A 21,672-nucleotide genomic window follows, 5' to 3' on the forward strand; every position below is an offset into this window, starting at 1 on the left:
GCATGCCCAATCACATGAAAGTGTGCATATACACACTCAACGGAAACCATTTTATAGTGATTAGCTACTAGGAGAATGCTGGGAGCTTTGGTAGAACAAAGGATTTCAAGCTTATCTTGAATAGTACCAAAACTGATTTAGACAACATGCCATGGAGAAAGAATAAAAACTTGGGCAAATCAGTAACAGCTTAATAAATGATTGGATTTCCAAACTGAAGTCTTGTTTTCAAATGTAATTTTTTAAATTGATTTTTGTTGAGCTCTACCTTTTTCTCTGTTCCCCTCTTTGCCTCTCCCCTCCCCCAGTTTACTCAGGAGATCTGTCTTTTTCTACTTCCCATGTAATTAGATCTATGTATGCCTCTCTTAGGGTCCTCATCATTGTCTAGGTTCTCTGGGATTGTGATTTGTGGGCTGGTTTTCTTGGCTTTAAAAACCATTTATGAGTGAGTCAAATGTAATTTTTAATGAGGCAAGGATGTAGGTGATTGCGACTTTCCCTTGCCACATGACTGACTCTTCCAGATGATCCTTGGTCCTTGGCCTTGAGGCTTTTAGCTGTATAAAAAGAAATGAGACTAAGCAACTATGGTTCCTGAATTGTTTGAGTAGGATGCTTCTAAAGTGCTATGGATCAATGGTCTTATATCCTGGAAAGGTTTGCCAGCTGCATTGCTTTAATAAAACACTGATTGGCCAGTAGCCAGGCAGAAGTATAGGTGGGGCAACCAGAACAGAATTCTGGGAAGAGGAAAGGTTAGTCTGCAGTTATAACCCAGACGTAGAAGAAGCAAGATGAGAATGCCTCACTGATAAAATGTACTAAGCCACATGGCTAACACAGACAAAAATTATGGATTACTGTAAGACATAAGAGTTAATAAGAAATCCTGAGCTAATAGGCCAACCAGTTTATAATTAATGTAGGCTTCTGTGTATTTCTTTGGGACTGAACAACTATGCGACCGGCTGTGATCTAACTATAGGACAAGGACCAGATTTTGCTAGCAGAGTTCATTTTACAACACGAGGACATTCTGATTAAACAGCCCTCATGCACATGTGCAGGGTGTGTGTCCAGGAAGAAATAACCCTTAGAGATGGTTTGGCAGAGACTTATTTCTCTTTCAAGTCTTAATTTCCATTTCTAATTTTTGAGTCTTGGGTTCAGTTTAAAAATGATTCCTTCACCACAGCTACATAGGTTATAAATTTTGGAGTTATGCAATTTGTCTTCATGACAACGGCTGAGCATTACAGTGTTACTCCTACTGCAGTGAAAAACACCCATTAGAGTGAGCAGGGAGTGCCTTAACGACCCAGGGTCGTCACTCAAACTGAAATCACCTTTGGTATATTCCGGTCCTACAAACAACATCAAGTCACTAACTTTGTAAAAAGTCTTTGCAATGAACAGACAGAAGACGATCCAAGTACAATTTTTTAATAAAGATAATTACAAAAGATGGAAAAATCAGCTCAGAAAGGCCAATTGCTTTTGTTTAATAGATCCCGTGTTTTGACATAATGACACATCAATTTAAATACAATCACATAAAGCATGGTGGAAAAAAAGAAATTTTGCTTCATAATTAGAAAAACTCACAATAAAACTTGCCAAGGAAAACAAAAACAAGCCATTTTGAAAATAAATACAGTCCATGCCAAAACAGTATAAAATGAAGCCAGGAGTCCTCAAACAGCAAAGGTTTCTTAGCCCAGTATCGTCTCACTTTTCAAGAGGATCCTTAAGTTGGGGAGTCAAATTCAAGGATTGCTGAGTTGTTCTGACTTGGCTCTGTCGAAAGAAGTAATGTAAAAATTTTAAAAATAGCACTCCTGGTTTAAGAGTACTGACCTAGCTGCTGATCAAGCCTTTTAGATTCATGCAAGTACTTTAGTGTTGTTTCTGAGCTATCAGAGTCTCAATCTCCTAATCTTTTGGTAGCTCTACACCTAAGCATCCCAAGTTATCCTTAAACTTAGCATGCAAATATGTGTGCAAGCATGCATGCTTCTTTTGACACAGAAGCTCACTCTTCAGCTTAGAATGATGTTTTAAAATTCACTATGTAGCTCAGTCTGTATTTAAATTCATGGCAATCCCCCAGCCTCAGCCTCCACACCTAGCCAATCATGTGTTCTGACAATAAAATTCTCCAGCAGGCTTCATGTTAAATCTCCTAATACCAAATCCTCCAAGCACAGGAATTTGAGTGCTCTGTAAACCATGATCACAAACATAAAGGCTGAGGAAAAATAGTCTAGGACACAATACCCCCACTCAGAAGACAAGGTCTCTTGTAGGGTGATGTTCTCTGGGTTATCCCAGCATGTAAGGCATACATGGCTCCCCCAAGCACAAGTATTCCTGCTACAGTCTCTGAGGGAAAGCTTCGCTCACCCTTTGGTATCTGTTTTTTCACCACTGCTGTCCTTGGATTTGTCTTCTTCCTTAACATCTAAAGACAGAAAGAAAAGATTAAATCCTAATTTGAAATAGATAAAATATATTCACTTTATCTTAAAATATAAACAGCTGCACTAAGCTCACTACTCATGGATCCCATGACTAGAAAGCATCCTAAGGTTCCGAGCTGAGTGAAGCACTGTTACAGTGATGATGTGCTCGCACCTGCTCTAACTTCCGGTTCTGAAGCACCACAGCATTGCAAGTACTGTGAAGACCTTGGGAGTAAAGTAGAGCACAGGTCAGGAGAGCTGTCAGTAGGGAAGGACACTGAAATGAGATCCCAAAGGATAAAAACAACTCTCCGTGGGTAAGAGTGCAGCCTATCTTCCCGAGGCAAGAAGGCAGTGGTTAAGACTTCAGGAGTTGAAGACGAATGTGTCTGCCGTAAGAAGACATGTGATCCTGAAGGCAAGCAGAAGCCAACTCACTGTTTTAAACATTAATTTCTTTAGAGGGTGCACATGGCATCCACAGGGCTGAGAAGACAGCTTGCAAAAATCAGCCATCATCCTCTAACGTCAGAGCCTGGCTGGCAGCAAACACTTCTGCTGAGCTGTCCTGTTGGCCCACAAGAACTACATCCCATTCTTCTGACCTGTAATTTTTAGCTACCACTAAATTGAATTTCCTAAGTTAAAATATAGTAATAAAAGTACTTTGCCAGATGTGTGGAGTGTTTTCTCTACGGACAACAGTTATGAAGCAATGGCCTAAGGACAAGGTGTAGGAACACCAGCATCTCAGGTATTACAGACAGTGTGGGTGATTCATGCCAACTTTCATACACATGTGAGTGCTGAAAATGGGAAATTTACTACACTTTAGTTTTTGGTTAATTTTGGCTGCTGAACTTTTACTCCTAGTAGCAAAGCCAAGGCAGGTTCTTATTGTAGGTTTTGGCTTATACATTTTTGTCTTTTTGTTTGTTTGTTTAAAATAGCACTAATTTTGTCTAAAATAGCAAGAGACAACTTACCCTATCACTTTCCTATTTGGAAGAAAGAGAAAATGCGGAAGATGTTTTAAAATAGAAAGAAACTGAGTTGGATGTGGTGGCACACAACTGTAATGCTAGCACTCAGGAATCTGGGCAAGGTCAACGGCTTGAGTTTGAGGCTAGCACAGTAAGTGACCAGACAGCCAGGCCTACACGATCAACAGGGCACCTACACCTTGCACTCATTACCACTGTCAGGACGAGGAACTGTGTTTCAGAGGCTGCTTCCCACTCCTTAGCTCTGCACAGTTCCGCACAGTAACCAGAGAAGGAAAATCCTGAAGGAGGTGCTATAATGGCATGCTAAATAAAGCATTCAAACACACAAAGACATCAGAAACCATCCTCTGCGCCCTAGCTCCTTGGTCCCTTTCTTTATTTCTTGCTTTATCTTCTTCAGTTCCTAAAGAATCTTCAAGTTTAAAGCGACTTTTCAAAGGACAATGGAACTTAACCTTTGCTTCATTAAGACAACTTTAAATAGCTTGAAATTATTTTAGAATTTTGGCTCTGAACCAGGTGTACTGGCATATGTCTCTAATCTCAGCACATAAGATGAGGCAGGAGGATCACTGTGAATTCAGGCCTACCCTGAGCTACAAATATTAAGATGCAGTTCTGCTCAGAGGATCAATGTTTACAACTACTCCATCTTTCCTTTTGCTGCATGTATTCTCCATTCTGCGACATGACTCTGTGTTAACAAGGAGATAAAGTTTCTATATCACAAAGAAAATATGAGTGCACACACTTGAAAAAACTTTAAAAGAATTCTGAAAGCATTAGAGAGCAAACGTTAGACGGAAACACATTTACACAAGGAGAAGGGACTCATGAGCGCATCCACCCTGACCCTGGCATGACTGCGGGATCTCCTAAAAGCTATAGTGCGACTCTTAAGTAGTGACAATGAAATAGTCACCAAACTATAAACTGACCTGTCTTTTTGTCCTCTGTCTCCTTCTTGTCTTCTTCAATCCTAGCTTTCTTTGCTCCCTTCTTGTGATCAGCAACATTTCTACGACCTCCTTCGCCTTCATCCTCCGAATCTGAGAATTCTTCATCGCAAGCTATCCGCTTGTCTGATGCACGAACTGATACACAAGAGCCACAGGTTCAACAATCATCACTTATGTCGATACATATATGAGCAGTTACAACATTCCAATCAGCCCACTGAGCAAATGGAGTATTTTCCAAATATACCAAGTGCCTAACTTCTGAACATAGGCATATCTGTGTATTCACACAAAATTAAATTGGTAATATTAATTCGGCTTTGAGATATCAGGAAGCTAAATCTATATGTAATTAAATTGGAGAAAAGGAAATCACAACATGTGATAGTGAAACATGCCTGTGTGCCTTCAGTTTTAAGTCTTGTTATCATGAACCAGAAAAGTGCAACAATGGGTCTCAAGGGTTTTCTTACTGGAAATCCTCTTGTCGGGGTCCTCTCCGTCCTCATCCCCGCTTTCCTCGTGAACAGCGTCTTCCGGGATCGCTTGCATCTGAACACCAGGTGCGTGTGGTAACATGCGAAGATTTTCAAACAAACGCTGTCTAAATGACACAATTTATTACACAAAACCACTTTATGTAAAATCCCTGTTATAAATTTTATTTATAATTTTATTTATAATTTATTTATACCTTTATTTAAGGTAGAACATTAAATAAAAAACATCACCTTTCATTTAGTTAACTACTAAATGAACAAGAAACATCAATTCTGTGCACACACTCACTAACTGAACCCACGGCTCAAGAGATAAATACTAATTTACTCATGTAATGATAAGGCAGCAAGTACAACTGTCCACTCTCATACCACTAGTCTATGGAAGAGAGGACACAGCCCATACTGATGTGTGTTCTACATTTCTTAGAGACAAAGCTCTAACAAATGTTTCAAATAATACAAACAAAGCAAGAAAGGGGAAAATTTAGTGCCCTTGGCAATTTCAAAATGCATTTGAATAAAAATGTTTATTTATAAAGGCTGTACATTTGTGTTCATACAGTAGATTAAAACATCAGTGTTCTTAACGTTTCAAATCCTGTTAAAACACTGATGCACACACCTAAAATAACATCCTCTATTTGACCTTCTAAAGTTTCCTAAGCTTTCATTAACACGAACTGGTTTCTTACTTTATCTTTTCCATGTACTCTGGAGTGTTCTGGTTGGTCATGTTTGATGGACTAATATGCAGTTTGAAGTCCGGTCCGAAATACTCAAAGTAATCATTATATGGCAACTCTATTGAAAACAATGAAAAACAAGTTACATATTGAAAGCTTGGTCTCTACTACGAGCTAACAAACACAGTCCAGATCCAGATAGAGAGCTATTCCCACAGGAAAGCTTGAGAGTGAACACACAGGGAATGCTGTCTTGTAGATTTGCAACCTAACTGTTCATCCACCAGAGGAGACTGCACATCCCGGGGTATGGCTGCAGACGCTTCCATTCCTTTATTTCTACATACCAGATGTTCCAGTGGACACTACAACTTGAACACTTACCATTAGGAATTTCACAGTCAAGGGCAACTGCGGTCTCATACGTCCAACATCGAGCAACATTTCGGATTGTGTAGCCACCTCCACCAAGCATCAGCAATGGCAAGTTAAAAGTTTTTACTACTTCTACACACTTAGCGTGACCTACAACAAAGAAGATTTGTGTAACAACAAAATATGTATTTTGTAGCAACTTTAAAAATAACCTTAAAAATGATAAAAACAAACAAAATTTTACTCAACCAAAATAGGATTTCTAGACAGCGAGGCACAGAGCCTCATGCCAGTGAAAACATCCCTAGAGGCTGATGTAGGGGTCAGAATCTGGAAGCCAGTCTGACTACAAGGTGGGGGAAGGGGATGACAGACTCTACAACAAATAAGCGCATTAGTGTTAGACCATGCACAATGAAGATATTCATGAGAGAGGGCACAAGGGAGAGAAAAACCATAGCAATGAACCACAGACAAATTTGAACTTCTGCTTCCCTGTCCCACACAGGCACGTGTGGCTGAATTACGGAAGGCTGGACCACACAGTGTGACTACAGACTGTCTTTAGGTGCTGTATTAGGGATCATTTTCTTAACTTGCCTAAGACTACAAACCTAACATGGGCACAAGTTATGAGTTATCAGTAACTTCTGAGGCCATTATCATTCAGACACGTTAACTCAATCATTAAAGAAAGAAAACCCCTTAGTGATGACAACAGAAATTCATGGTTGTTAAAGAATATTTTCCCCACTCCTTATTGGTTTTAGCCTTAATTAAAAAACAATCCCTTTGCATGACTTTTGCCTGTTACTTAGATGGTGGCTACTCTAGGTATAGATGATCAGTAAGTTATAGTCACTGGGTCTGGTTAATTTCAGTGTATGATGGTTTTTCTGTTTTGTTTTTGCAATTTTTCTATAACAAAGTTGAAAATATCTGAAAAAAATTAAAATGGCATAAAATCCCTATTACCTAAAGAAGTTTATTTTTAATGTTTAGTTATCTGTTTTCTTCATGTAATTCTCAACCAGGCCTCTCCTGCTGGAACAGGTGTTTCAGACAGAAGCATGTGACAAGAGTAAGGACAGACGTTACTTTACAGTCCACAGGAAAGAGCAGGCTACACCCAGCCTACCATCCAGCCCAGGCTGGTGGTGACTATAAAGGGGTTTTATAAAGTGAAGCTAGAACCCCTAAGAGAAAGCATGGAAAAAAACACAATTAAGGTGGGGCAAGTTGGACATCAGTGGCTGACTGATTTCACTAGGCCTGGGAGTATGTAGCTGAAGCTCAGAAAACTGTATTCTAATTCTGAAAATGGAATTACAAACATCCTTAGGTGCTTTACACAAATGAACTGCTTACCTGCTGAAATACAAGATATACTCTGTGTGTGCAAATGCAGTTTATAATGAAAGGTATTAAATAAATACAAACACCGAAAACTTTCCGTCACATCAGCAAACACTGACAGTATCCACTAGAATTGGGATTACTGCTCATTGGTAGGGTATAAGTCCCTAGCACCAAGAAAGAAGGATACATCAGATTGGTCACTTCAGGAAACTCATATCTGCTTTGACACCAGACAGTTTTTTATAACACCTGAGAGACAACATCATGACAGTGCTGTTAACTGAATGCTGACCTACCAAGAAAGCTAGCAACTAATTTTGTGTTGCCCAACTCAATACAAAGTAGAGTAACAGACTATATACTACATTCCTAAGACTGGTCTGCAGTATGCAAGCATAAGCAGTTGTTAGCATCTAGATTTAGTTACATTAAAAGTTCTATTTTAGAATTGTTTATATCTTATAAGAGAAATCAAAAAAAGATGTCTTCATTTAAATTTATTTGCTACCTCAAAATTTCACATGGAAAAAGGACGCTACCATAACATACGCAATGTGCATGGTAAGCCATTTCTAATCCAAACATTAACTACGAAGGCTTATTCTTTAAAAATATTTACTCTAAGCTAGGCGTGGGTGGTATATGCCTCTAATTCTAGCACTTGGGAGGCAGAGTCCCACTAATCTCTGAGTTCAAGGCCAGCATGGTCTATAGAGAAAGAAAATTCCAGTACAGCCAGAGCTACACAGAGAAACCCTGTCTTGAGAAACAAAAACAAAGTGTCCCACCATAGTGTGATGTAACAACAAAGCGGGAAATGGAGGGCACATTGATCAGGGAGACACAGTAACAGAAGCAGAGAGCCCCATGCCCACTGGACCTATGAGGACACGGAGTTCAAACAGGAGATCAGAAGACCGTTCTTAGGTCAGCGACAGAGCGCCCGATATAGCTGAGCATAATAGATTTAGAAATTCAGTTCAGAAATGAACAAAGAGAAAACTAAGCAAGCAAGCAAACAAAAACTCAGCAAAAAGATGACTTGTACAAGTAGGGAAAACTGCTAAGCTAGAAACTGCTGCTGCTGTTAAGCAATGAGCACCCCAGCCCCATTCTTACATCTAAGAACGATTAGGGAAGGGTGCATGCAGATCAGAAAAAATCCTTGCCTCTGCACAGGAAAGAAATAATTTAATCAGATAACAAAGACAGGTTTTCTGGAAAAAATTGATATAACTGATAAGAACATTGACTACTGGTACTCCTGCCCCAGTTAGGATGGCAACAAACTATTCATGGATAAATGCGTAATTACCATAAATATGGTGACATGGAAAGTACTTGCTGGGAAACAAGATTAACTAACCAGTCAGTCACATACCCCACCCCCAGAAAAGAAAAACAATCCATGAAAATACAAGTACAAAGTTTCACATCAAATTGGCAAGCAAAAGATAACAAAAGAATTTTTTTCTCATATATATAATGTGTATGTACAATGCCGGGTACAGTGGAAATCAGGAGGGCTAGATCCCCTGGAACTGGAATTACATTTGCTTATGAGTCACCATGTGGGGGCTGGGAATTGAACCCAGGTCCTCTGCAAAAAGAACAAGTGTGCTCTTAACCATCTCTCCAGCACTTAACGATGAGAACTTTCATGGGAAGCAGTGCTCACCTTTGACAGTGAGATTGAAGCAGCCAAGCCTATCACCAGACAGAGAGTCTGCACCACACTGCAGCACCACAGCACTGGGCTGGTACATCTCCATCACTTTTGAGATTATCTAGCCACAAAACACGACACATTAGTATCAAAGGATATCTTACAGCTCCACTTTACTTCTGAAAGCAGTACTTACAGGCTTAAAGATCTGTCCGTACGACTCGTCATCTATGCCATCTCTCATGGGAAAATTGACAGCATAGTACTTTCCTTTTCCAGCACCAATATCCTACAACACAGAAATAGATCTTAAGAGACTATTTCATAACAATGTCTGTCACTTTTATCATTTTTAAGTGATTAAAAGACCAAGTAACACACAATTTTGAAAAGGAAACAATAAAAAATAAACAAGTACATATTCCAGTGTTTGTAGAAGTACTTACTAAGCTGTAAGGCAAACTTTAAAGAAGGAACTTAACAGGCGCATACAGTCAATACAGATAAAACACAAGTCCTGTAGCTTGGGCTGGTGAAAGCTCACTGAGTCAGACTCCTTGAGTTCCATCTCCAGGACCCACCCACTGGGCAGGAGAGAACTGACTCCTGCATGGCATCCTTTAACATGGCACAGTCATTGTCCCTTCCCCACACAAATAAATCAAAAGTTCTAACAAACCTCAATCTCATTAGGCATGAAACAATTTTACAAGATGTAAATAGAGACCCCACTTATTTCATCATTCCTGAACTGAGAGAAGTCCTATGACCCAGAACCATTGGTAGGGATCTCCAGAGTCAATACCTCCAACTGTCTGCAGCCAGCACACCCACCGAGCCACTATGAGTACATGGAGCTGTGACCACAACCCCAGGCAGGCACCCCAAATCAGTCTTCTGGAAACACCACCTATACAGCCTGGGACCATGTGGTCCTCTGTGCCCTTGATCCTGAATAAAGACCCTGTCTGGCCTTCCCCAATCCACCACCACTGAAGACAGTGTGATATCCTGCACCTCACTCCTCTTCCCACTGTGATAACAGTCCTTGCTACCCAAGGACAACCTGCAGAACCTGGAGAGACCACAGAACTTTTTCAGATTGGCACTTATGCCAGCTGACTTGAAACCATTTCCTACACTCCATTCATACATAAATGAAATGGTCAAAACTAAACAGCACACACCATTCAGCTGGCCCACAACCTGACAAATCCTAACAGAGAACAATGACCCAAACAATTGCTAAACTAAGGCAAGGCCATATACCTATCCAAGAAACCCCAGACGGCCAGATCCCATCACAAATACAGTAACAAAGAAACAAAACAAAAACAAGACAACAGGGCTCCTCCATAAATTAGCAACCTCCTAAGTTCATCTCAAATTCAGACAGATTTGGTCTTACCCTCAGGTCTCCTGTTCCGGGAAAGTATTCCCCATACTTATGGAATGAAACCGTCATCACGCGATCTGTTGTATAAAAAGCTTCCTCAACACCGTCACCATGATGGATGTCTATGTCAATATACAAGACTCTCTGATGATACCTGGAAGCAGAACAGAAGTAAGCCAGGATTCAGTAACTTGTTCTTGATCTTACAATGCTCAACCCTTCTTATCTCACTGCCAGTCTAAGAGAGCATCCAGACCTTTGGGCAATCAAGAAAATCTAGGACTTTCTGAGGCCTGCCCTCTTCTATACACATTAAAGACAGCTATGTATTTCTATATATTCACACCCAAAGATTATGCCAACTGCTATATTGGAAAATTTCAGCATTGCTAGGCGTGGTGGTGCACGCCTTTACTCCTGTACTGGGAAGGTGAATCTCTGAGTTCTAGGCCAGTCTGGTCTATAGAGCAAGCTTCAGGACAGGCAGGGCTACACAAATAAAAAAAAACTAAAACCAAGGAAAGGAAAGATGGGGACTGCAGACAGCTCACTGGTTGGAAGCACTGGCTGCTCTTCCAGAGAACCCTGGCTCAGTGCCCATCACCCACAAGGCAGTTCACACCCGTCTGTAACTATAGTTCCAGGGGATGCAGGTATAACATCAATGAACACAAAACAATGAATAAATCATTAAAACAAAATTTCATCATTATAAAACAATCCATGGCAACAGTGGTTTAAGTAATCCAGTTACTCTTTTTATTTTTTTTTAAAGAGTTTTGAATTGAGTGGAATTTTACACCATTTCCTTTTCCTTTCTGGTTTTCTGATGGCTGTGCTCTCATCCCGGCTGACCTCACCCCCGGGTGCCTGTGAAGTGCTGGAAGTGTGTCCATGTCTCCACTCCTCCCCAGTTTCCAATGTCTCATTGTGCCAATACCACTCCCCAGTTTTCAAAGGCTCAAAAATTAAATCAAACCAAGAATATTTTATAACATGGGACACTCAAATTTCCACTTCCATAAAACGTTTTAGTAAAGGATGATTACATTTGGCCCCATCAATAGCTAGTAACTATGAGCACTCACAAGTACTCTCATTGCTTCGCTGACACGCTGGACACTACAGATCAGTCACAGCATCTCCAATGCACTTCTGGAGAATGACATGGCATTAGTTCCATACCTACATCAAAGTGCCACTAGAAAAAACTTGGTGTTTAAAAAAAAAAAGAAAGAAGAAAAGCCACTGTTGTACAAAGTTGGTCTAGTGGTTAGAACAACAAAAACCAAACAATTTAAAAAAAAAAAAAAGCACTGGTTGCTCTTCCAGAGGATCCAGGTTCAATTCCCAGCATCCATGTGACAGCTCACAACTGTCTGTAACTACAGTTCCTGGGGATCTATTGGCCTTTCCTGGCCTCTGTGGGCACTGACATATATACAGGCAAAGCACCAATAAACATAAAATATAAATAAATCTCAAAAAAATTAAATTCACTATTTAAAGTAGTCAAATGATTGTCTTGTCACTGCAGGTGATTCAGAACAGTTTATTTATTATCCAAAATATGGCGGCACAAAGTGTGAGCCTAATTTCCACCTTGTCTGAGGTCAGGGTCTGGAGGTTGACAAGCTTAGTTGCACCTAACTCAGGAGTGACAAGGTGTGACTGCTTGGTTCTTTTGACATTAGTAGAGCCCCATTCAATCCTGATAAATGGTCAAGACATGCAAACATACTTCTTCCCCTTCTTTTGTAACTATGAGGTCACCTGGGGAGGGGTGGCCTTCAGCATACTTGATCTAGAGTAGTTTCTCACTACTACCTAGACAACAGAATGCTAAGGATGATCTGACGTCTCAGCGTGATAAAGTGACTGTGTGAGTTAACCTTTGTATCATGTTAATAAAATTCTTTTTTAAACCCCCCGCCCATTTACGTTGAGTATAAAAGCTGTGGAAAAATCAACGTGGGTGATTTCAGTCACTGGAATGCCCTCCCAATACTTTCTATGGTTTCTGTCCTGTTATTTTTTATGCGTCTTTATATTTTTATATTTCTAGAATTCCCATGCCCCTATCCTGGCAAGAAATATTTTGGTCAAGGCCAGTCCTCAACAGCAAAGAAGCCATGGCTGGGCTTAAATACAATGTAAGCTGACACCCATTATGTTCTCAAGCCACAGAAAAACAACACTAAGAAAATTGCTATTTTCTTATACCTCTGCATTGGCTTGTGATAAGTCCATATTGAATCAGCATTAATCTATTATAATTTATTTGATATTCTTTCAAATAATTTCTTATTTTAATTAAGAGATTTGACCACAGGGAAAGTTATGAATGAACTTACTTTAGTAATTCGAGTATGGCAAGCACAATATCGTTAACATAGCAGAATCCCGATGCTTCTGACTTTTTAGCATGATGTAATCCTCCAGCCCAGTTGACAGCCATATCAGTTTGCTGTCGGTTTAACTTCACAGCCCCAGCTAGGAAGTAGAAACATGTTATTGTAGTTATAAAATAATTTACACAAAATCTCTTTAAGTGAAGTACTATTAAATAAGCCATGTATAAGCTTAAAAGTTTTGACATTGAAAAACTAAGGATTATAACTTAGAATTATACGTTTTCCGTAGATTAACTATTTTCCTACAGTTTATCTAATTAAATCACAATATACAAGGAAAGTTGTTGTAAAAATGGCAGAAAAAGTCTCTAAGCAAATACAATTTAACTGTTTTCTTGATTGTTAAACAGAGGAATTTTAAAGTCTTAATTTTTAAGCACAGGGGTTTAAAAGACAACTACATGTGCTATTTTGAACCTGAAATGCCTCCCCAGTGTTGCAAAGTTGTGTTCTGTTTGTATAACTATGGAAAGATATGACACATTTGTTTAACTATGGAAAGATGTTGCTGTTTCACTCTGTCTGCCTAAGGCACCTGATTGGTCTAATAAGAAACTAAACGGTGAATAGCCAGGCAGTAGAGGAATAATAGATGGGCTGGCAGGCAGAAAGAATAAGTAGGAGGAATAACCACAGGGGCCAGTCAGCCAGACAAGGAGGAGGCAAGCAAGAAGACACAGAATGAAAGCAAGGTAAAAAGCCCTGAGGCAGAATGTAAAGAAATAGAAACAAGTTAAATTGAAAGAGTTAGTGGGACAAGCCTAAGTTAAGACCAAGGATTCATAATTAAGTCTCCATGTCTTTATTTGGGAGCCCAAAGAAAATCTGAACCATACCCCAGCACCACATGAAACATTCAGTCACCACTGTGGTGTCATTGGAGGGCTGACCTTGAAACGGTGTCCACTCAGTAGCTATGAGTCGTTACACCAATGGAAGATGGAACAACAATACTGTAACAGTACATGCCTGTAATCCCAGTGCTTGCGAGGCTAAGGCAGGAGGAACTCCACAAACTCAGGCCAGCCGGGACACTGCAGTGAGACTGTCTCACAAAATAAAACAACAAATTTATCACTGTTAAGTTGCCACGATAGCACATGTCTGTAACCTCATCGTTGAGGAGGAAGCTGCATGAGGACTATGAGTTTGAGCCTACCAGGGTGGCACAGTCTGGCAAACTTACAGCCACTAAAACGTCTGCTTTAGACAAAAACTACAGAGACACCATAGCGCCCTCCAGATCACGTTTAAATCTCAGTGACTCGGGACACTTACCAACTGAACCACCGGTGGAAAGCTGGCAAAATTCAAACAGTCCATCAAATACTGGACAGTCTTCTCCAACGTTAACTGTGGAAGGCAAATTTCATTAAGTTCAACCCATTATGCAAATGATTGAAAGCTTTTTCTTAAAAACTATTAAAATTTGTTTTGTTTCAGGCAGGCATAAAACATACCCCTTTCATGGTAATAATATAAAATTTGCAATTTTAAAATATAATTCATATTTTAGTCAAGATAATTAAATTGTTGTCTATGGAATACCATTACTAAATCTTTTCTTAAAAATTGCTTTTATTGAGCTATATATTTTTCTCCGCTCCCTTCGCTTCCTCTCCCCCATTACTAATCTTATCAGGATACCTGTGAAGTATCTCTTCCCAATCAAGAGACAACAACAACAAAATCAAAAGCCTATATACAGTAAAACAGGCATAATCTGGTTTTCTCCTTAAATGACAGCAAATTAGTCACAATTTTAAAAATCAAGTAGCTTCACCTTCTTTCTAAGTCATCTTTAGAACTCCTTAGGAACACTGAGTATCCCTAACTTTGAAATGTATTTTAGTATAAAAAATTAAAATATTTTATTTTTTCCTGCAGCTAACATTGACTTTAGAAAATAAAAAAACAATTTCCTGGAACAAAGATACAGAAGAAAGGGTACTGAAGACAAGAGAATAACTTATATAGATACGTAAGTCACACTGTTTTGACATGCTTGGTTCCTTTTGTGCTGAAATGAAAACAACAACAAAAACCCTGTAGATGAGTAATATCTGTCCTATTACAGCTCTGATTCGATCAAATGGGATAGTCTATTGTAGAGAAACATTTGCAGTTCTATGAACCTAGGAAATTCTTAGCAACTAAACTAAATCTAAAATCTAATCTTCACTGAAGTACATCAAAAAAAGTCCATTTCTCATTGAGGAAACTGATTCCAGTACTAAGCATCAAAAGACAGCATTCTGAACATTTTAGGATATTCTGCAATATTTCTTCAATTCACTATAGTTTCTAATAACAAAATCTCTAAGCCATAAGAAAGAACACGTAGGAGATTACTTCACTAACCATCCACCAAAGCAGCAACAGTCTTCATGTTACAGTGCATACAAATAGCAGACAAACTGCAGGCATGTTACCACTGAAGTATATGGGAGGCAGAGGCAGGTGGACCTCTGTGTGGTGTAGGAGGGTCTACTGTTTGTGTGTTGCTTTCATTGGTTGAATTAAGAGACTGCCTTGGCCTTTTGATAGGGCATCCCTTAGGTGGGTGGAGTAGACAGAACAGAATGCTGGGAAGAAGGGAAGTGTGAGAGATGCCATGATTCTCCTGCCCAAGATGGACGCTGGTTAGACTCATGCCGGTAAGCATGTTAAGTGGCGATAGACAGATTAATAGAAATGGGTTAATCAAGATGTGAGAGTTAGTCAATAAGAGGCTACATATAATGGGCCAGGCAGTGTTTAAATGAATACAGTTTTTGTGTAATTATTTCAGGGGTAAGCTAGCTGGGTGGCGGGACAGAGCCCGCTCCTTCCTACAACATCTGTGAGTTTGAGGCCGGCCTAGTCTGCATTAGTAAGATTTAGGACAGCCAGACTTAGAAAGGGAGACCCTGTCTCAAAACCTTAAAAAACAAACAACAACAAAAGGATGAAGTAAGTATATTTTTCTTTTTTGTAAGACAGTGTGCTCTGACCAATCCCAAAGTTATTATGGGAACAAAATAAAATGTAAAAGATTAAACTGACATTCAAAAAAGTTTGTTTTCTAAAGCAACATTAATACTGGTCCAAAGAACTTCTGAATTAAAAATTATATTAATATTTTAAACTAGTAGGAAAAAAATACCTAATCACTTAAGTCACTGAAAAGATTTATTCTGGGATGGACAGTGGTGGTGCACACCTTTAATCCCATAAAATGGTGGAGCTTTGTGAGTTCAAGGTCAGCTTGTACTACAGAGTAAGTTCCTGGACAGTAGGGGCTATACAGAAAAACCCTGTCTCAAAAAAACAAAGTAACAACAACAACAACAAAAAGATTCATTTACATTCAGTACTACTAATATATGTCATTCACAACGTACATCTCTGCATCTGCTTACTATACTCAGACATGTTGTCTGGTCTTATTGATCGTAGAAATTTGATATACTCATCACTGTGGTATTTTGTCATTTCTTCAGCAGTGGCTTTATGGGGCCTCTGAAAAGAAAAAACACCAAGAAATTGGAATTATTAGTTACTAAAACAGAATTCTCAAGTGAGATGTATGAGTACCCACAATTAGTCTGTTCAAATGAATTAGATCTACCTGAGTGACATTAATTACGAAGGCAATACAAACTCATGCATTGGTCTTCCAGGATGAAGTCAGATCCTCTGAAAGCCAAACCCACTCCTGCTCGGTAGAAAAGCTCACACGTTCAGACTCTCATCTCCACCCCACCCTATTGCTCTCTAGCCACTGATTGTCATCAATATTTGCTCGGATCAACTTAAGATCTACTTTGACCTTTCATTTATTCTAATTTTCATTCTGAAGAGCTCAATTTCACTTATGACATACTTCTTCCACAGGACTTACCATGTTCATTTCCTGGCCACCCAGACCCAAATAATCACACAGAAACTATATTAATTACAACACTGTTTCGTCAATGTCTCAGGTGTATTTCTAATTAGCTCTTCCATCTTAAATTAACTCATTTCCATTATCTTATATTTTGGCATGAGGCTTGTTGTTTGTTACCTCTTGCTTCTTGGGCAGCTACATGGTGTCTGCCTCCTTTGGCAGCTATGTGACATCTCCTTGACTCCACCTAAGCCATCTCTTCCAGACTGGCTTTACTCAGCGAAGTCATTGGCCAAAATAGCTTTATTCATTATTATTATTATTATTATTATTATTATTATTATTATTATTATTATTATTCAACCAATATATTTACAGAAGGACATCCCACATCATCTTCTCTTTTCTGTCTAATTAAAAAGGGAGGTTTCAACTTTAACATAATAAAATTACATGTACAAAACAGCTAGTTGTAACATTTACATTTGACAAATTAAGAAAAATACTCTATCATCTATTTTATCTTTGTGAATCAAAAGTTTTATATCTAATTTATCCTTTATAATAACTAAGAAAAATTATAACTCTGTCTTCAACTCTTCAAAGACTCCAGAAGGATATAATATTACCTAAGTAAACAGGAAGTACACTGTAAGCAACTTCCAAAACTCTAGAATTGACAGAAATATCTCTGCCTGGACAGTCACCCAAAGTTCTGTACCATTGGGGCATTCACCTTCAGCCTACAGGCCCATAATATCTGGCAGACTTTTCCATGAAGCAGAAAATTTGAAAGGCCAGTTTCTTGGCCATTTTCTTCTGTGTCCTGCAGAATGTCTGGCAGTTTCTTCTATGAAGCAGGAACCCTGAAGGACCATTCTGTCTTTTGGAAAGTTCAGCAGTCACTTTTCTGTGGGTTCTGCATGTCCAGTTCATACAGTATACCATCAAGCAGTCCAGGCAAGTGCAGTTTTTTTGCCCAAATGGGTAGCCTTGTCACAACGAAGGCAAATTTCATAATGAGTTTCTTCAATGCCCATCAACCTCTCTGATGTTAACTGGTGCTGGCAGAAGCAGACATGTGTCATGTTAAAGGTTCTGGGCATCTTTCTCCTTCTGCAGCTACATGGCGTCTCCTGGACTGCCTACTCTCTTTATATATCTCTGTTCGGATTTCCTACCTCCTTCAGCAAATCCTACCGGCAAGTGCCACCACAACCAGAGCACAGAATAGGTGGAGTCAAAAATATGCCACGTAGCTGTCAAAAGAGGCAGACGTCATATAGTTGCCCAAGAAGCAGAAGGTAACCATGAGCCTTGTGATAAAATATAAAATAATAGAAATGGGTTAATTTAAGATAGAAGAGCTAGCTAGAAATACGCCTGAGAAATCAGCCCAATGGTGTTATACTTAATATAGTTTCTGTGTTATTAATTCGATCTGGATGGCAGGAAAACTAACGAGCAGTCTCTAGTTACAAAATGGATGCCTACCGTCTGGCATGGATCCACATAAGACCTAAAAAAGCTTAAGAAAAAAGGGGGGCCTTCTAGACCCACAAAAATGGGAGTCAAGTGCAGCTTCTCGGTAGCTACATTTTTTTCAGATAGGCTCTGTTTGCCGGCAAGCAGAGATACCACTCCTTTAAGAAGGCTTCCTGATGCAGTATTAGCACCAAAACCTGCACAGCTTCTTTAAGAAATGGCAACTTCCTGGTTCATGCTTGTCTCACAAAGTGTGACTCTTTTGGGAGGTCCTACACTTAAATGTGGTTTTGTGAGCAGTGTGCTAGTACCTGCTTAATGGGAACATAGACCTGCTATGTCCCTGCAGCTGGGGAGGTAAGCATGGCTCGCAAAAAAGGTGAACAAACCTCTGCCATGTTGGACTGCGTGGAGCTATCCACAGAGTGGGCCCTAACAGTGCCTGTTTATCATAAAAAAAAAAGCACTCCTGGTCAGAAAATGATTACAGATATGTAATAAAAACAGGTTCAGATGAAAAAAACCTTTAAATGGGTCACAGTGTTGGATAAATGTACATGGGCTTATGAGAGAGAAGAAAAAGTACAGAAAGTCATAGATTAAAGTCGAAAAGATAATTAAATATTAAAAAGTAACAGAGTAAGAAAATAAGCCACATAAAGAGGGAAAATACTGGATTATGTCTATTATTGTGTCTTCTTTGAATTTTTTGACTGTGAATGAGCTAAGTACAGAGAGACATTTCATTGCATGGGCTGCTAAGCTAAACCAACACACACATACATATATATTTTAAAGGTATCTTGACTTCAAAATTTGAGTCTAAGGATATGTTACTTTGGAAAAGAGGTTCTGCTTTTGTTTCCATAGAAGATGAGAACCTGTGGATTCCTTCCAGGCTAATGTGGTTTGATGGAACAAGACTGGCTAAAAGGTCTTAGCTTACAGACTTGTTAACTGTTTTAAATCCTCTTCTCCTTGAGTAGTTAAGTATCATCCTATCTTACACTTTTTATATACACCCATGACCTGATTGTGCAAATTCATACTGTGGCTGTGGATCTTACACAACTTTTTTAGTTACCTGGCTATCATTAACAGTAATATATATATATATTTACAGTAATATAATATATATATGTGTGAGTACACATATATGTTTTATAATTATATAATTATAAATTACAAATATCATATATATGTATGTGATAACCAAATAAATTAAGATTAATTTTCTATAAATCTTGCAATAGTCCAGATCAATTCTTTCTTTTTAAAATTACATTGTATTTACTTATTTTTGGAGGTGTGTGTTTCATTGCACCCATGTGGAATCTAAAGACAACTTGGGGGAATTAGATCTCTCCTTCCACTGTGAGAGTTCTGGCGACTGAACTCAGGTCATCAGGCTTAGTGGGAAGTGCCTTTCTTTATCTATTAAGTTATCTCACTAACACCACGTCAATTCTTTTTAGCAGCACAGGCCACACAACAATATTGTCACAAAAATATTTGGTATATTGGGCAAAGCTATTCTTCAGAAATACAGCCCAAGACCAGGGTGGGCTGAGGTGGTGGTTTGAGATAATCAAGGAAGGAAGAGACTATCACTTCTATGTGGACTTTCTCTGATGCATAAAACCAAAAGAGCTGCCTTCTCTCAGATCTTTTCATTTACTAAATGTATCTCCCACAGTAATATAAGAAGCTTTCAAACACTAGTTTAGAGAAACAGTGCCAAAGGAGTACTTACATATATTTCCATCTTTCGGTATAAACCATAATTTAACAGCAAGTTATGAGTCATCCGGATTCTATGAGGTTTCATGGGATGACCCTGGCCATAATAATAATTTCCAATATCACCTAAAAGATAAAAGATGGCCATTAGAAAACACAGACATTTATGTTTGTGTGTTCAACCTTAAAAAAATTATCACTCAAAGAGTTGTTAAAAATTAGATTATTTGGCTTGGAGAGATGGCTTAGTTGTTAAGAGCACTGATTGCTCTTCCAGAGGTCCGGAGTTCAATTCCCAAAAAAACCACATGGTGGCTCACAATCATCCATAATGGGATCTGATGCCACCTTCTGCCATGCAGACATACTGGAAGACAGAGCATTCATGTACATAGTAAATAAATCTTTAAAAAAAATCCCTTAAAAATTAGATTACTTTTGTAACATTCAAATACTAGAAACCTAATATATTATGCAGATCTTATACATGCCGAGGACTCGATTTCTTTGTAGAGGAAGGAAAATTTTTCTGGCTTTTAGTTGTCCAATTTTAATGTGAAACCCATTTTTAGTGGATTTTTTTGGTTGTTTATTTTATAAATTTAGATACATAAAATGTATTTCTTCAAGTTTGGGGTATGATTTAATTTGTTCAGCTAGTATTGGCTTCTCGGATGACTTTCTGGTATCCCACAGAAATCTCTTACAGTTGAGCTGGTGTTATGGGAGGGCTTAAATGTTCAGTGTCTATTAGGGGAGATTGGTAACTGAAATTTAGGGTCTAAAAGAATTTTTGCTATGCTACGACACATTCATGGCATTTTCAGGGGTACTAAGAACAGTCTTGTCATCATGACTAGACAGTTGTAGCCTGTCTGTTAGAGTGTCTTAAATCCCAATGTCTTAAAGTAAAACATAAAATAATGTTAAAATCTGGTTTTCATCAACAAAATACTTTTAAGTAAGGTTGTACTTACCTTATCATAAAATATTGACAATGAGAAAGTGAACAGACTTAGAAAAAAATATGTATTTCTTTTCTAAGATAAGGGATTCCATTTAAAAAAATGTGTTTACTTATTTATTCCTATTTTATGCATCTGAGTGTCTACCTGCATGTACAAAAGTAGACTACATACATGCCTGGTGCCTGTGGAGGGAAGGTATCAGTTCTAAGCTACCATATGCATACTGGGAACAGAACCTTGGGTCCTCAGCAGGTACCTCCAGTGTTCTTAACAGATAAACCATCTCTTCAGCCCTATAAGGGATACTTTTTAACAACAGCAGTATCAAGCAGGAAATGAGAAATTACCAGTAATATTAGAGTTTACATAAAATATTCAAACACTTGTTAGTACAGTTGAATTGATTTTAGCAGCCTGCAAATATGACTGTATCAACACAGGTTTATATACTAAAAGCTAGACCCCAAACCTCTTATAGCTGCACTTAAAACAACAGCGGTTAAGCTCAGAGTAGGGGTGTACAGCCAGTACTTGGGAAAGCAGTGGGAGTTCTCTGTAAGTTCAAGGCCAACCTGATCTATCTACACACAGGATTCCAAGCCAGCCAGAGTCACATAGTAAGACCCTTTCTCAAAAACAAAACAACCCCCTTCAGAAACTTCCCTAATAATACTGTTCCACTTGTACAAAGGAAATCAAAGATTAAGATGTTTCATACTATCTAGTTGACAATCATCCAGGAAACATTTGCTTTTCTCCCCATTAAGACAAAATTCTAGTC

The 21,672-nt window shown here is 38.7% G+C and overlaps 1 protein-coding gene across 2 annotated transcripts in view; it reads right to left on the reverse strand.

Annotated features, from left to right (window-relative positions):
• Positions 1-1,430: 1,430 nt before the first annotated feature.
• Hdac2 (histone deacetylase 2) overlaps positions 1,431-21,672 on the reverse strand; it is a 33,046-nt gene continuing 12,804 nt past the window's right edge. The window contains exons 2-15 of one of the 2 annotated variants that reach the window (XM_087910866.1): positions 19,937-20,049; positions 16,211-16,328; positions 14,106-14,180; positions 12,768-12,906; positions 10,426-10,567; positions 9,214-9,306; positions 9,030-9,138; positions 6,002-6,142; positions 5,627-5,735; positions 4,905-5,035; positions 4,411-4,566; positions 2,638-2,690; positions 2,407-2,464; positions 1,431-1,800 (exon numbers count right to left, since the gene is read on the reverse strand). In XM_087910866.1, the coding sequence (XP_087766992.1) occupies positions 1,751-1,800; positions 2,407-2,464; positions 2,638-2,690; positions 4,411-4,566; positions 4,905-5,035; positions 5,627-5,735; positions 6,002-6,142; positions 9,030-9,138; positions 9,214-9,306; positions 10,426-10,567; positions 12,768-12,906; positions 14,106-14,180; positions 16,211-16,328; positions 19,937-20,049 (1,487 nt within the window). In that variant the 3' untranslated portion in view covers positions 1,431-1,750. The remainder of the gene's footprint in view (positions 1,801-2,406; positions 2,465-2,637; positions 2,691-4,410; positions 4,567-4,904; positions 5,036-5,626; positions 5,736-6,001; positions 6,143-9,029; positions 9,139-9,213; positions 9,307-10,425; positions 10,568-12,767; positions 12,907-14,105; positions 14,181-16,210; positions 16,329-19,936; positions 20,050-21,672) is intronic. The other variant, XM_048425236.3, reaches the window with a different exon arrangement.

Source organism: Myodes glareolus, chromosome 1, assembly GCF_982192425.1.
Source record: "Myodes glareolus chromosome 1, mMyoGla1.1, whole genome shotgun sequence".
Taxonomy (NCBI): Eukaryota; Metazoa; Chordata; class Mammalia; order Rodentia; family Cricetidae; genus Myodes; species Myodes glareolus.